General features: G+C 41.6%; 1 protein-coding gene across 2 annotated transcripts in view; it reads right to left on the minus strand.

Moving 5' to 3' along the window:
• Window positions 1-632: 632 nt before the first annotated feature.
• Window positions 633-13,982, minus strand: part of MARCHF1 (membrane associated ring-CH-type finger 1) — a 336,705-nt gene continuing 323,355 nt past the window's right edge. For both annotated transcript variants that reach the window (XM_057727283.1, XM_057727282.1), the window contains 2 exons: window positions 11,918-12,065; window positions 633-1,172 (listed from right to left, as the gene is read on the minus strand). In XM_057727283.1, the coding sequence (XP_057583266.1) occupies window positions 874-1,172; window positions 11,918-12,065 (447 nt within the window). In that variant the 3' untranslated portion in view covers window positions 633-873. The remainder of the gene's footprint in view (window positions 1,173-11,917; window positions 12,066-13,982) is intronic.

Raw genomic sequence — 13,982 nt, forward strand, 5'->3', positions numbered from 1 at the left:
TTATTTTGGTGATGTTGAAACGATAATGGGTATATAGTGTTAAAATATATTATCAATATTCATTTCACCTATTTATTTTTACTTTTTCTAATGAGGCTACTAGAGAATTTTAATTTTGCATCTGTGGCCTGCCTTTGTGGCTCACATTATGTTTCTATTGGACAATACTGATTTAGAGGGTCCAGGTGGAATATACAAGGCTTCTGTAGGTATTTAACAGAGCTAATTAAACTGAAAAATCTCTGAAAATCTACTGTTCATGATTTAAACATAATTCCAAGTATGAATATCTTCAAATGTGTATTGCATCTATTTTAAAAACATGCATCTGTCAAAACAACTGGACTCCACTATAGCCATAAAAACCTGTTAGCTGTCAAAGTATGAATATCAAAATGTGCATTTTCTGAGTTTGCTTCTGATGTGCCTTAGGGATAATGCAGACAATTTCAAGCTTAAAACCAAATATGTTTGTCATTTCCAGATGAGAGTTAACATTATGAGGCCCTAGAAGAAATACACATTGCAATTCAAGTCCATATTCTTGACCTTTCCCTGCTGCTGTGAAGACTCATGGGTCTGTCCACTTAGTCTCTCCTCATTGCCTAAAAGCATCCCTCGCTCCAGCAGTTCTTAATTGTCTCAGAAATCATTCTCCAGCCAACTTTTCATATTTCCTCTTCACACTTGAGACTCTGCTTCATGGGATCCTGGTCATTTGGTGTTTCTTCTGTCCTTTTTGAGCAAAGTAAGGACAAATGAGTCAGAAAGAGGAGAGAAGGTAAAGAGGGTGACTAACTCAGGATCCCTTCTGTCACTTGTAGTGGCTGAGGGCCAGGTTATACTCCAGGGACAAGCTCCCCGCTGGCCCCATCACACTGGTATGACTTCCGGGGGGCCTCCCTCTGCAGGCGGCAGTGTGTGGGTCCCCGTTTGTAAGGCAGGCACTGCCCCAGCGTCCTTGGCGTCTGTGTTCACCGTGCAGGAGCAGTTCTTCTCCAGCCTCTTGGCTGTGTCTGGGCAGTTCTGCACAAAGATCACGCGGTTGTAGGCCTTCAGCCTGCGCCACAGCTGCACGTAGACCTTGCACTGTACGTACATGAAGACCAGACCTCCCGTGAAGCCAATGGCCACCACAACCAGTTTTGTCCAAAATGGCCATTCAAGGACACCTTTGAAACAAAAGAGAGAACATTACCACCAAGTCGTTCTTGATGGATTTGGTGATTGTTTTTTTTCCTATTGTTCCTTCCAAGGACCATGCCTGCCTGTTAACTTTCACAGATCAGGACTATATTGTTAACAACTGGTAAGAATTACAACCTGAATTGCTTAATTGCTTTCAAATATTCTTGAGGTATTGCCAAAACTGTACATGAAGAAATTCTCTCCCCTGCTGCTGTAACGATGTCTCTCATTCCTTCTAGCGTCAAGAAACTACTGTAATCAGATCATTAGACTTTGATACTTACTTCAACATTTATTCCTCATAGCTAAATCTTTAAGGAAGGATAGATAATACATGGACTGAATGAAAGGATTAGGCTTTAAAATCCTCTTAAGAAGGTTAACATAATAGGTACATGTGTGGGATTGTAACCATGGGTCCCCCTCCCCACCCTCATTACCTTTATATTCCAATAAAGTAATAATAATAATAATAATAATCAATGGCTCAAAGAAGAAATAAATAAAATAGAAAATTCTTTGGGATGAATGAACATGAAAGCAAATCATATGAGAACTTTAGGGGTAAATGTATGCAGTGCATGGAGAGAAACTTATGGCTGGAGACATCTATATCACAAAAGATGAAAGATCTCAAATCAATAACCTGATACACATGTATGCTTGTGTGTGGGTTTATGAAGAATAAAAATAATCCTAACATTAAATACTGCCAAATATAAGTAGTGATTATTAAAAAAAGAAAAAACAGAGAGAAAGAAAGAAACAAAGAAAGAAGAAAGGAAGGAAGGAAGAAAGAAAAAGGAAAAGAAGGAATGAAAGAAGAAAGCAAGCAAGCAAGCTGCCACATCATCTCAGAATTCCTGAGTACAGACATGCATAAAATTTAGGATTTTAGTCACTCATTTTTATCAATCTTACATTTTGTTACTGAGAACCATCTCTTAGACATCAATATTTTCTCTTAATTTCCATCACCATAACTAGAAATGGATTTTCTTTCACAAAGAGTTTTTAAAACTATGTCATGAGTGTGTCTGTAACTACAACCGTATTTAGGCCACACATAATTATAAATGTTAAATGTGTGACAGTCAAGAGACCACCTCTTGCCAACATTAGGATGGTGTGGAGGATGTGATAGCTGCCTTCATTCATGTGAGAGCCTGTCAGAACAGAAGGATGGGTTGGAAACCACAGTTTAGGGGAGTCGGGTTTTACTTACAACAGTGAATAGAGCTATTAGAAACATCCTGCATATATTTTGTAATAGTGATATTTATCAATACTTCATGCTTCTGGAATCAAAATGGACCATCTGCCTAGTTTCCCTCGCGTTGAAGGACTTGCTTCTTAATCCTGTCTATGCAAGGAAAACAGGCCTGACTCACTGAGCTGGCAGTCCAGCAGCTCACAACTGGGGGTAATTGTGTGCCCCAGGCCACTGGGCAGTGTCTAGAGATGTTGATCTTTATACCTGGTGTTGGGGGCCGGGGAGGGCAGTGCTTCTGACTTAGTAAGTCGAGGCCTGTGATGCTGCTTTGTCAGCACCCCGCAGTGTATATAGGACAGCAAGAGGTTACCTAGTCCAAAATGCCGGCAGTGCTGAGGTTGAGAAGCCCTGTTGTAGAAGACGATCACTTAAGTTTCTCTATTTGGAAATTTGCAGGAAAGACTCGGTATACAAATTAGACATCTTGGAGTTCTCCAAATTTAGAAGGGTTTTTGCCCTCAACTATTCAATTGTGCAGTAGTGTCTCCTTGTTTAGGAAGATGTTAACCACAGACAAGTTGGAGATGAAGTGTGCTTTGTCTCCCATTTTTAGAGAAATCCTCATGGATTGCATCTCACTTTCCCCTCTGATTCCTACATCACACTACCACCTGTGCTCTGGATGTGCCTGGAGAGTCTCTCCTTCTGAGCCTTTGCCCATATTTCTTTTCTTGGGATTTTGCTTCTCTATTTCTGCGTGTCTACCTGTCCCACAAAACCTGACTCAGAAATAATTTCCAGCTGGGAATAAACGTTCTCACGCTTCCAGTTTTCATGTTATTTCTTACACGTGTGGCATGAGTCACTCTCTGACATAATGTATTTGTTCTCTGTTGTGCCTAAATCTTGACAAGTGCAGGATCAACATCTGGCTGGTCTTTGTTTTTCACACAGCCTTGCTCAGTGGGCATTTTAAGGAAGAATGAAAGCTTTTAAAGTTCTAACTTTGATATCTGTCTTTCTCTGTCTGACTTACTTCACTTAGCATGACAATCTCTGGGTCCATCCATGTTGCTCCAAATGGCATTATTTCATTCTTTTTTGTGGCTAATATTCCACTGTGTATATATACCACATCTTCTTTATCCATTCCTCTGCGGATGGACATTTAGATTGCTTCCATGTCTTGGCTATTGTAAATAGTGCTGCTATGACCATTGGGGTGCTTGTGTCTTTTTGAATTATGGTTTTCTCTGGATATATGCCCAGGAGTGGGATTGCTGGATCATATGGTAGCTCTATTTTTAGTTTTTTAAGGATCCTCCATACTGTTCTCCATAATGATTATAACAATTTACATTCCCACCAACAGTGTAAAGAGGTTCCTTTTCTCCACACCCTCTCCAGCATTTATTGTTTGTAGACTTTTTGATGATGGTCATTCTGACTGATGTGAGGTGATACTTCAATGTAGTTTTGGTTAGCATTTCTCTAATAATTAGTGATGTTGAGCATCTTTCCACGTGCTTTTTGGCTATCTGTATCACTTATATGTAGAATCTAAAAATTGGTACAAATGAACTTCTTTACAAAACAGAAATAGAGTCACAGATGTAGAAAGCAAACTTATGATTTCCAAGGGGGAAAGTGGGGAAGGGGAGGAGGGATAAACTGGGAGACTGGGAATGACATACACACACTATATATAAAACAGATAACTAATAAGAACCCACTGTATTGCACAGGGAACTCTAGTCAATACTCTGTAATGACCTATATGGAAAAGAATCTAAAAAAGAGTGCATATATGTATATGTATAACTGATTCACTTTGCTGTACAGCAGAAACTAACAACATTGTAAATCAACTATACTCCAATAAAAATTTTTTTAAGTTCTAACTTTGATTTCAGTGTCTCAGTCTTTTCAGTATAACCAGAAGCAACAGCCTTTCTTCACTTGTAAGTGAAGCTCCGCTTTGTTGGACAAGCTGAAGAAGACTCCATTCTTGCTTCACCTCTGCTTCCAGAAACAGTGACCAGAACCCGTGATGTGGGCCATTTTCTCCATCAGTTCAGAGACTCTGACCCCTGCACTTTCTTTCACAAGGTGTCTCTGAATTGATTTACTCTGCTCAAGTCATTCTTGCTTTATACGTTCCCAGGGAGTTGAAACTCCCATGGTTTCCCTAGACAGAGTTCAGAGTGCAGAGTACCCCGCACCCCACATCCAAAACCTTTTGGGAGCAAACCCATTGTCCAGACGAACATGTTCTTTCAGAGACAGCCTGATCTTTCTCTTTGCCTTGGACTACGTGGGCAGGATTTTTGTTTTCTTTAGAAATTATTATTGAGCACTTATAAGATTTTACCCTGGAAAACTCACTAAGGACATCTCAGGAGATGATGCCACAATGGGGCTAAAAGGGTTTTTCAAGACTGTTTTCATTGGTGAGACGCATTGCTTCCTTCTATTGAGACTCAGCACTTTGTTTTCATAGTCAGTTGTGTTGGACTAGTCAGTTCTGTCCTGTCTTCCATGAAGAAGAAAGAATGTACACAAAAAGGAAGGGTGGAGGCGAAGAAGGGAAGCACCGAGATATGCTCTTTGTGGACCCTTTGTTTAACCCAAGGAATTCTTTGAAGCTGGGGCCTGAACTTGGAAATGCCAAGAGCACAAAGTTGACTCAACTTGCCAGTTTGGAAGAGGAATTTGGAAAATCCAACTTCAGACAAATCATTCATCTGTTTTTTTCTCTGAAGCCCAAGGGTCTATCTCTACTTCTGCCTTCGTGCTTGGGATCTTTTCCCAGGAGTTTCTGGAGGCTCAGGAATCAACTCTCTGCCCATCCCTACCTCCTAAGCATTGATAGAAGATAATGCTTGGAAATTCTTGGGCAAGAATTGGAGGAGCAGATATTCCATCACCCATCATTTTCTAAGGAAATAGGAATCTTCTCTTGTCCATCATAATAGATACATTTAATTTATTCATTCACTTTTTATGTTGTCATGCCAATCCCAAATAATGGGCAATAAATTCTCAAGCTGTCTCAATATATAGTTGTTAAAAGTCTTCCTCCAGGCCTCTTTATTAATAATTGTATATGCGTGAGGTGGTCCTTGAGGGCTGCAGCCACATGCATGCCATCCCTAAACAACAGACATGCTAATAGGCTTTCCAGAAAAGGCTTAAGGTGGTCTGTAGATTTGTCCTGTGATATAATATTGAAGACTTCACAGATTAGACTTAGATGAATCAAAATGCTACATTCCATCTGCCTGAAAGGGCAGTGCTACAGAGCCCCAGAAATCAGTACACAATTTGTAAACAAATTTATGTTTAGAAAGTGAGTGAAAGCACTTCAGACAAAGAAAAGCACATGGACTGTTCACCTTATCATAGGCTCTGCATCTGGGCAAGATTTTCCTAGCAAGCCAGAGTGGGAAACGAGGAAGTCCAGGTAAAAGTAATTGTATTTACAGAACTTGAATGAAAAGCTAAACATGACGGAAGAGTAGAATCTGTAAATTTTTTTGCATGAAAAATCACCCAGATCTTGCTCACTGCATCCTCCATTGAGGTTGGGTCAGGAGACAGGTATTGGAGTGAGGGGCATTTTTCCCTCAGGAACCTGAGGCTAGAGTTGATCCATCAGCAGGACTCCTACCACAGACTGTCTCTTTCACCTCCTCTTCAGTCACTATTTCCTCAATTTCACTCTCAGAAGCCCCCCCTTTTCCTGGCTAAGAAATATCCCAATCCCAAAATGATTCAGATTTGTATTCAGTTTCTCTGCAGATCAAACTCTATTAGGATTTCACCTATTATGGTTAATGGCTTCCCAAGGGCAGTTTCCTTCAAGAATGAAGGGATTTTGCACAGGGAAACAGCCCCATTTCACATATTTATAACCTTTTCCTTAACTAATTTTAATGGTAATTCTTACTGTGAGTAAACACGAATGATACGTGTGCAGTATTTGTATAAATACTTTGTTTCAATTTATCTGATGCAAGGTCAAGTGCATGGTGTTTTTGAAAAATGAAGCCTAGAAAGAAACTTTGGAGGATGTTCAGTCCAACTTAGTCAACAAATGAGAAAAGTGAGCTTCAGAGTGATTATTTTATGCAAGATAACTAACCCGTGACCAAGGCAGAACTAGACCCTGGCCTTCTGACCACTGGCCCAAGTTGGTGTTTACCACTTTTGGGTTGATAGCAATAAGAGCATGTGTAATTGTGTTAAAAGGGTGTCTTTAGGGCTTCCTAGGTGGTGCAGTAGTTAAGAATCTGCCTGTCAATGCAGGGGACATGGGTTCGATCCCTGCTCCAGGAAGATCCCACATGCTGTGGAGCAACTAAGCCTGTGCGCCACAACTATTGAGCCCATGTGCTGCAACTACTGAAGCCCACACTCCTAGAGCCCATGCTCTGCAACAACAGAAGCCACGACAATGAGGAGCCTGCACACCACAATGAAGAGTGGCCCCTGCTCACTGCAACTAGAGAAAGCCCGCGAGCAGCAACGAAGACCCAATGCAGCCAATAAATAAATAAATAAATTTATTTTTTTAAAAAAGCGTATGTTTAAACAGCAGTGCTGGAAAGGAAAATATTATATGGATGTCAGGAAAGTGATGTTTAAGACATTCTCAAAGCAGATGTTAACAGCCAGCAGGTACAGCCCAGCCCTGGATGTTCTTGGAGGCTCACAAGGGAGTCCTACATGAAACAAAATCAATTTGCTGAGCTAGTCCCTCGTTTCTATGCATGTAAATGATCCCAGGGCAGCCTTAACATCTGCACCTACAGTTTCTTTAATAGACAGCATGAATTGTTGTTTCGTGTTCTTGGTCTGTATTTTTGTGATTTGTTTTCAGCACACAGATAGTACCCTGGAGCATTCTTCTAGAATATGTACAGATAAGGCAGAAGGAGTAATTGTTCTCCCAAATTAGAGTTGGCAACATGAATAATTTAGGACGATACAGTTTCAAGTACCATGTATTTATTTTTGTTTCTGTTTTTTTTTTTTCCTTTTTCCATCGCAGAAAATAGAGAGGAATCTGGGCATGATGCATATTCAATCTAAAAGGACAGCAACTTAAAAAACATATGAAGGACTTTTTCCCGACAGTGTTGTTATTACAGCTCAGAAGATGTTGCTGTTTTATATTCAACCTCTACTCCACTCAAAGAAGGGCAATTGGTTCCTCTTCAAAGGTTTTTGAAGGTTTTCAAGATGGATTTAAAATATTTTGACTTTTAAATTATGCAGTTTTCCCCAAAACTTTAAAAGCCAGTTGAAGATCAGCTCTCACAGTTCCAATGCCAAAGGAAGATTAAAATAATAACAACTCACACAGATGCCCACACTACCCGAAAATGTGCACTTTGGGAAGTCAGATGTTAAACACAATTTGAACATAAGTGCAGAGAGTCTTTTACAAAAAAAAACTTTTACTAAAGTCACCATGGTCCCATTTGAAATTACCCAAGTCAGGAGCTGCCCCTCTGGCCAGTGACTCTGTAGGAATAATCACAAGGACTGTTCCGTGATAAAGATCTCGAATCCTAATGCAAAAGGTCTGAACACCAAAGATAATAGCTATTTCGTTTTCATTTGCTTGTAAAAAGCTGGAAATAATTTTTTAAAGTATATATGGTAGAAGGCTGACCCTATATACTGTGTGTATAAATATTATAGATCGATATATAGATTAGAAAGCTGATTTTTAATTATCATTCAGGTTTTTTTGTCGGAAAATATGACTGAGTACCCTGAGGGGCAGTCCACTGGAGACTGTGGTCTGAAATCCTGCATCCACCCAGAAGTGAGAAAAGGGAAAAATACTTTGAAGAAAAATCCTGAGAGAAAGAGAAAAAAATTGGAAAAGTGTGTATATGAGGCATTCAGGGTCACGGTTCCTGCTACACTGACTGGGCCCCTTGCGGAGTCCCGGACACAGTGCTCAGTGCCAGGATGTGCTCGTGTGCTTGTGAGCGGGACAGGCATGGCCTGGCCCGCTCGGAGCTCAGTCTACTGGAGGTGGAAACAGACAATTGAGTGAGCAATTACAATAAGGTGTGGTGAGTCTCCTGCCAGGGCAGAACTTCTCAGTCTGACTGCACAATAGAATCACAAAAGGGATAATTAAATCTAAACCATTGGGGGTAAAACTCATGCTTTGTAGTGGTGTAGACACTGCACAGGCGATTCCATGGGCAATTGAAGCGGGGGGCAGTAAGTGCAGGATGCTATAGGAGCCCATGTTCTCAACACTCAGAGGGTGTCGGCCACCCACACATTTCTGGGCTCCACCCTCAGAATCTCTGATTCATAGGTCTAGGGTGGGGAGAGGCCAGGAATCTGCATTTCTAACAGGTGCCCAGGTGATGCCCATGCTGTGGGTTTGGGGATCACATTTTGAGAGTCGCTGAGGTGGTAACAATTATTCTAGCTCAGGCAGCTGAACTGGGTTTCAGGGAGGCAGTGATGTTTAAGGTAAACTTCGAAGGCTGTGTGGGGATCAGGTAGGTGTGTGATCACAGGTGAGTGTGTGAATGAGTGTGTGTGGTGGACACAAGAAGCTGGGAAGAAGTGTGTCACAGAGATGGAAATGCAGAGCAGGGTCTGGAAGCTGATCTGGGGGCTGGACCAATGTTCCTCCTCGTTGGCTTCGACCAGGTCTCGGGGTCAGGATCGTCTCATTCCAGAGTGTGGGGTGTATTTTAAGAGTCGGGAATAAATAGGGATAGAAGGTGATCAGATGTGTGTTTTGTAAATTTTCTGTGATTATGTTTCTGGACATGGACTGAAGGTGGGCAACACTGGAGAAAGCCTAGCTAAGGCATAGTCTTCAAGTAAAAGAGATGATCGTTTGCACATGGGTGGTGGCGGTGGGGAGGGAGAGAAATGGACAGATTCCAGAGGCATGTGGGGTGACTAAGTAAATAGGATTTGGTGCCTGACGTAAGGTGGAGGTTGGTGGGGCAAGGAATGAAAACTGGATTGGATTTGATTACTGGGGGTTAGCAAGACCTTTCCCACAGGGGTGAGAGTGGGAAGTAGTGGTGGGTTATAAGTTTGGACACACTGGGTCTGGATGCCTGAGAGACCTTTAAATGGAGAGGAGAGGTGTGGGCGGCAGGGAGATGTCCGGTTAGAGATCATTGGTGGGGGGGTGGTTTACCAGTGTAGAAATGACATCTGAAGACATAAGGACACCCAGGAGGACTAGAGAGGGAGATAAATTGAAAGAGGCATAGATCATGCATGGGTCACAGGTTTCATGGCTGAGGTTGAGACAGTCATGTCTACTGTGGGATAAACGACCGCTATTCCCTCACACGTGTCAGAAGTGGGATTGAGTAAATGAGTTAAGAGAGGGGTCTGAGCCGTCTGCATATGGATGGCATGAGACTGTGTCCTCCTGTTCTATCTGGGGGAGGTGCCTTCATCTTCTTTCCCTCCCCTGTGGCTGGGGGAGCGCAGCGGGGGCCCTGCAGGCTGAGGCAGCCAGACCCGGGCAGGGTGGCCGCCAGAAGAGGGCAACGCTTTGCTGGAAGGCTGAATCAAACATCGGGACATATTCAGTCCGGCTTCAGGTCTGCTCTGGATCCTGAGGAAGCACTGGAGTCCTAAGGTCGTAGGCTGGGTGTAGTGAGGTGGGGAAGGTGATGGGGTGCCTCTTTGTTCTCATGTAAACACACGATCAATTGCAATGCTTGTGGCACACTTTCTGTTCCCTGCCTTGAGCCAGTACCTGTAACTGTAGGGGACATGGGCTTAAAACAAGTTATTTCCTACCCTGAAGGAACTTATATAGTAAAGATGTGATAGACATTTTAAAATCCAGCATCTCAGGAACAACGCATAATGTAGTTGTAAACAAAGTAGTTTGGTATACATTGTATATAAATGAGTTAATATCGATGCAAAAATACCTCCTACCTGTTTTTCTAACCACAGCACTTTCATTCCTTTTCAAAAGAGGACAGAGGGGGCTACAAGGCTGTCCCTGCCCCCTGAGATGCTCGGCCCCCCCATTCCCCCCCCCCCCGCCCCACACACAAACACTCCAGCTACATAAACCACATCCCAGGGGTTCTGGAGTCCTGGTCCTTTTGAGCCCAGCCCTGTTCTGCCCAGAACCAGAACCCAAGGAGCACAAGAAGCGGGGGAGGGACCTCCACCCTGCTTTTGTGGATCCCAACAAAGAAACACAGGAGAAAGAAATCTCTCCTTTTAAAAATCATTTTCCTCCTTCCTTCTTTCCCTCAACGCCTCTCATCTTGTTCTCTCTTTCACTTTCTTCTTTGAGGGAGGCGCAGACTTACAGTGTTATCATTTCAACAACTTTTGCTTCCAAATTCACCACTGGTTTTATGTATAATATATATCTCCCCCCTGGGGGAAGGCTAGGGGAATATTCCTCACTGTTTTACCAGCTGTGATTTAGGCTACCAGCTAAAGCCAGCAGAGCCTGATGAGAAACAGGGCTGAGTACCTTCAGAGGTCAAGGTAAACAAGCTATTTTTGCTCCTGTTTTGAAGGACCTATCCATTGAAAATGTTAGAATATGCCTCAATGATTTTGAAACATCTTCCTCTGCAGACTTGACGCCATCCTTCACTATCAAACTTAGCGTGGCGAAAATTTAAAACTGCAGTGTTAAACCCACTCTACCAAATTATAGTGTGCTAATTAATAAGCTGTAATGCAGGCTCTACTAACTGCCATCTTATTTGTGTGTTACAAGAAGCCATGATTAGAGTGAATTAAATAAAAAGAGATACCTTCTACTTTTACAGATGTTTGCCTTTTCACATCAGGCAGAACCTAATCTTTATCAGCTCCTGAAAAGCCTAACGTGTTGTGTGGCATCTGTATATTTCTCCCCCATTCAGGTTTTTTTTTTTTCATTATTTTTATTTTTTTCTTATTAGTTATCCATTTTATACATATTAGTGTGTATATGTCAATCCCAATCTCCCAATTCATCCCACCCCCAGCCTTTTCCCACCTTGGTGCCTGTATGTTTGTCCTCTACATCTGTGTCTCTATTTCTGCCTTGCCAACCAGTTCATCTGTACTATTTTTCTAGATTCTACATATATGCGTTAGTATACTATATTTGTGTTTCTTTCTGACTCACTTCACTCTGTATGACAGTCTCTAGGTCCATCCATGTCTCTACAAATGACCCAATTTCGTTCCTTTTTATGGCTGCGTTATATTTTATTGAATATATGTACCACATCTTCTTTAACCATTCGATGGTCTGCAGATGGACATTTAGGTTGCTTGATAAGTCTTACTTTGCAGCCTGGGGCCCCTGTATGGTCAGTGCTTTAGAGTCGGTGTGTTCATCAGTAACATAAGTGGAGGAGACTCAGCTGCCAGTTCTGGGTTTGCTTGGGCACCACACATGCTCTGGGGAAGAGCTTCCCTGCCCATCTCAGCTGTCATCCCAGGATCCAAGAGGTAAAGAGAAAGGAGACATGCCCTTACCGTTATCATTGCCTTGTTTGATTTCCTCTGCTGTCCGATCTATCAACACGTACAAAGACCAGACCACGCAGGTGATGGCGATGACGTGAAACGTGACAGAGCAGAATATTTTCCTCCTCTCGCTTGTGGTCATCTGCAGTTTCTCCCACTGCAATCACAAATGAATCACACACAGCTGAATCTCCACCCAGGAAATTCCGTGCCCCATTTATATCCCAGCTGTAGATCATGAGTGGAGGGAAAACACTGAATAGTTTCTATTTTAGATGACAGTATAGTATTCAAATACATCTTTGTATTAGAAAAGATCTGAAATCATAATCTGTGGAGTTATAATTATTTAAGCACACATTAAGACAAAATAAGAAATATTTTCCTATTCTCCAAATGAATTAAATTAGGTCATTTCTGGTTTGCTAGCCTGTAGTTCCCTTGTCTGTTAAACACAAAGGGGACAGTTTTAATTTTGTACAATTTACAGATATCATTTCCACTCAGGTTTCTGCATATTACTTCTCTGTGGTCCTAGGTTATAAGCAGTAATACACAGTCTCTTCTTGGATTAATACATAACCTGATACAATGTTGCATTCTTGAATGGGTAAATTTAACAAGTATTTGAATGGGTGAATGATATTTACCAGAGAAAGTCAACATCTGTTCACAACTCTTCTAAAAGACAATTTATCCTCCTAGCAATGGGAGAAAGCCAGTTGCAATCTCTTTCAGAGCAGCCTTGCTTTTCTGCTGCCACTATTGTCACAATCACTGTCCCTGTTACATTCCCCAGAAAGTTGAGGGTTGCCCTCTCAGTCTGCGAGAGGGAGAGGGTCACAGTCTTTATAGTAAGAAGTCAAGGATTATATGAGGTAACGTGTCCATTATTTACTTTGAAGTAACAGGGTCTCAAATGAAATTTTCACTCTCAAATGAAATTTTAATGCCTTGACAGCTAGAGTATCACTTCATTCCTGTGTTAGGATTTGGTTTCTATTTTTTTTTGCATATTTCTATAGGAGAATCAAATAACTACGATCTTATTAGATCATGGATTATTTCAGTAATCCATGACTCTTTACATTCTTTTTTTTTTTAATTGAAGTATAGTTGATTTACAATGTTGTGTTAGTTTCAGGTGTACAGAAAACTGATTCTTTTATATATATATGTAAACATACACACACACACATATATACACATATATTCTTTTTCAGATTATTTTCCATTATAGGTTATCACAGAGTATTGCATATAGATCCCTGTGCTATGCAGTAGGTCCTTGTTGGTTATGTATTTTCTATATAGTAGTGTGTATGTGTTAATCCCAACCTCCTAATTTACCCCTCCCTCCCCATTCCCCTCTGGTAACCATAAGTTACTTTTTTATATCTGTGGATCTATTTCTCTTTCATAAACAAGTTCATTTCTATCTTTTTAAAAAACATTACACATATAAGTGATATTGTACAGTATTTGTCTTTCTCTGTCTGACTTAATTCATTTAGAATGATAATCTCTATTTGTATCCAAGTGGCTGCAAATGGCATTATTACGTTCTTTTTAGTGGTTGAGTAATGTTCCATCCTATACGTGTACCACATCTTCTTTATCGATTCATTTTTTGATGGACATTTTGGTTGCTTTCATGTCTCGGCTAGTGCAAATAGTGTTGCTGTGATTCTTCATATTCTTTACTTACTATGCTCGGCTAGCAAAATCCTTAGAGCTTCAGAAGACCCACTCCTTCACCACCTCACCCATCATGCTACATCAATCCCTGGCTCTGCCGCCAGCTCTGAGGCTGAGGCCTTCGGGCTGTCCAGGCCAAGGTGCCTCATCTTCCTTAGAGGCAGAGGTGTGACAGAGAGGTGTGGTGGAGGCTACACTCCTCTCCTTTCCCTTCATTAACAGACTAAGGCTCTGAGGGTTGGCTGTGCCAGCTGAAGCTGCTCTCGTACCTTCCTGGCGGAGGGGACATTGACTGTTTCCTGCTGGTGAGATGTGAGTGGTTATCCAGTGGGATGCTGAGTTTTTGCCTTCCTGACACAAGAATTGCCCTGCCCCT

This window comes from Hippopotamus amphibius, chromosome 3, assembly GCF_030028045.1.
Source record: "Hippopotamus amphibius kiboko isolate mHipAmp2 chromosome 3, mHipAmp2.hap2, whole genome shotgun sequence".
NCBI classification, from domain to species: domain Eukaryota; kingdom Metazoa; phylum Chordata; class Mammalia; order Artiodactyla; family Hippopotamidae; genus Hippopotamus; species Hippopotamus amphibius.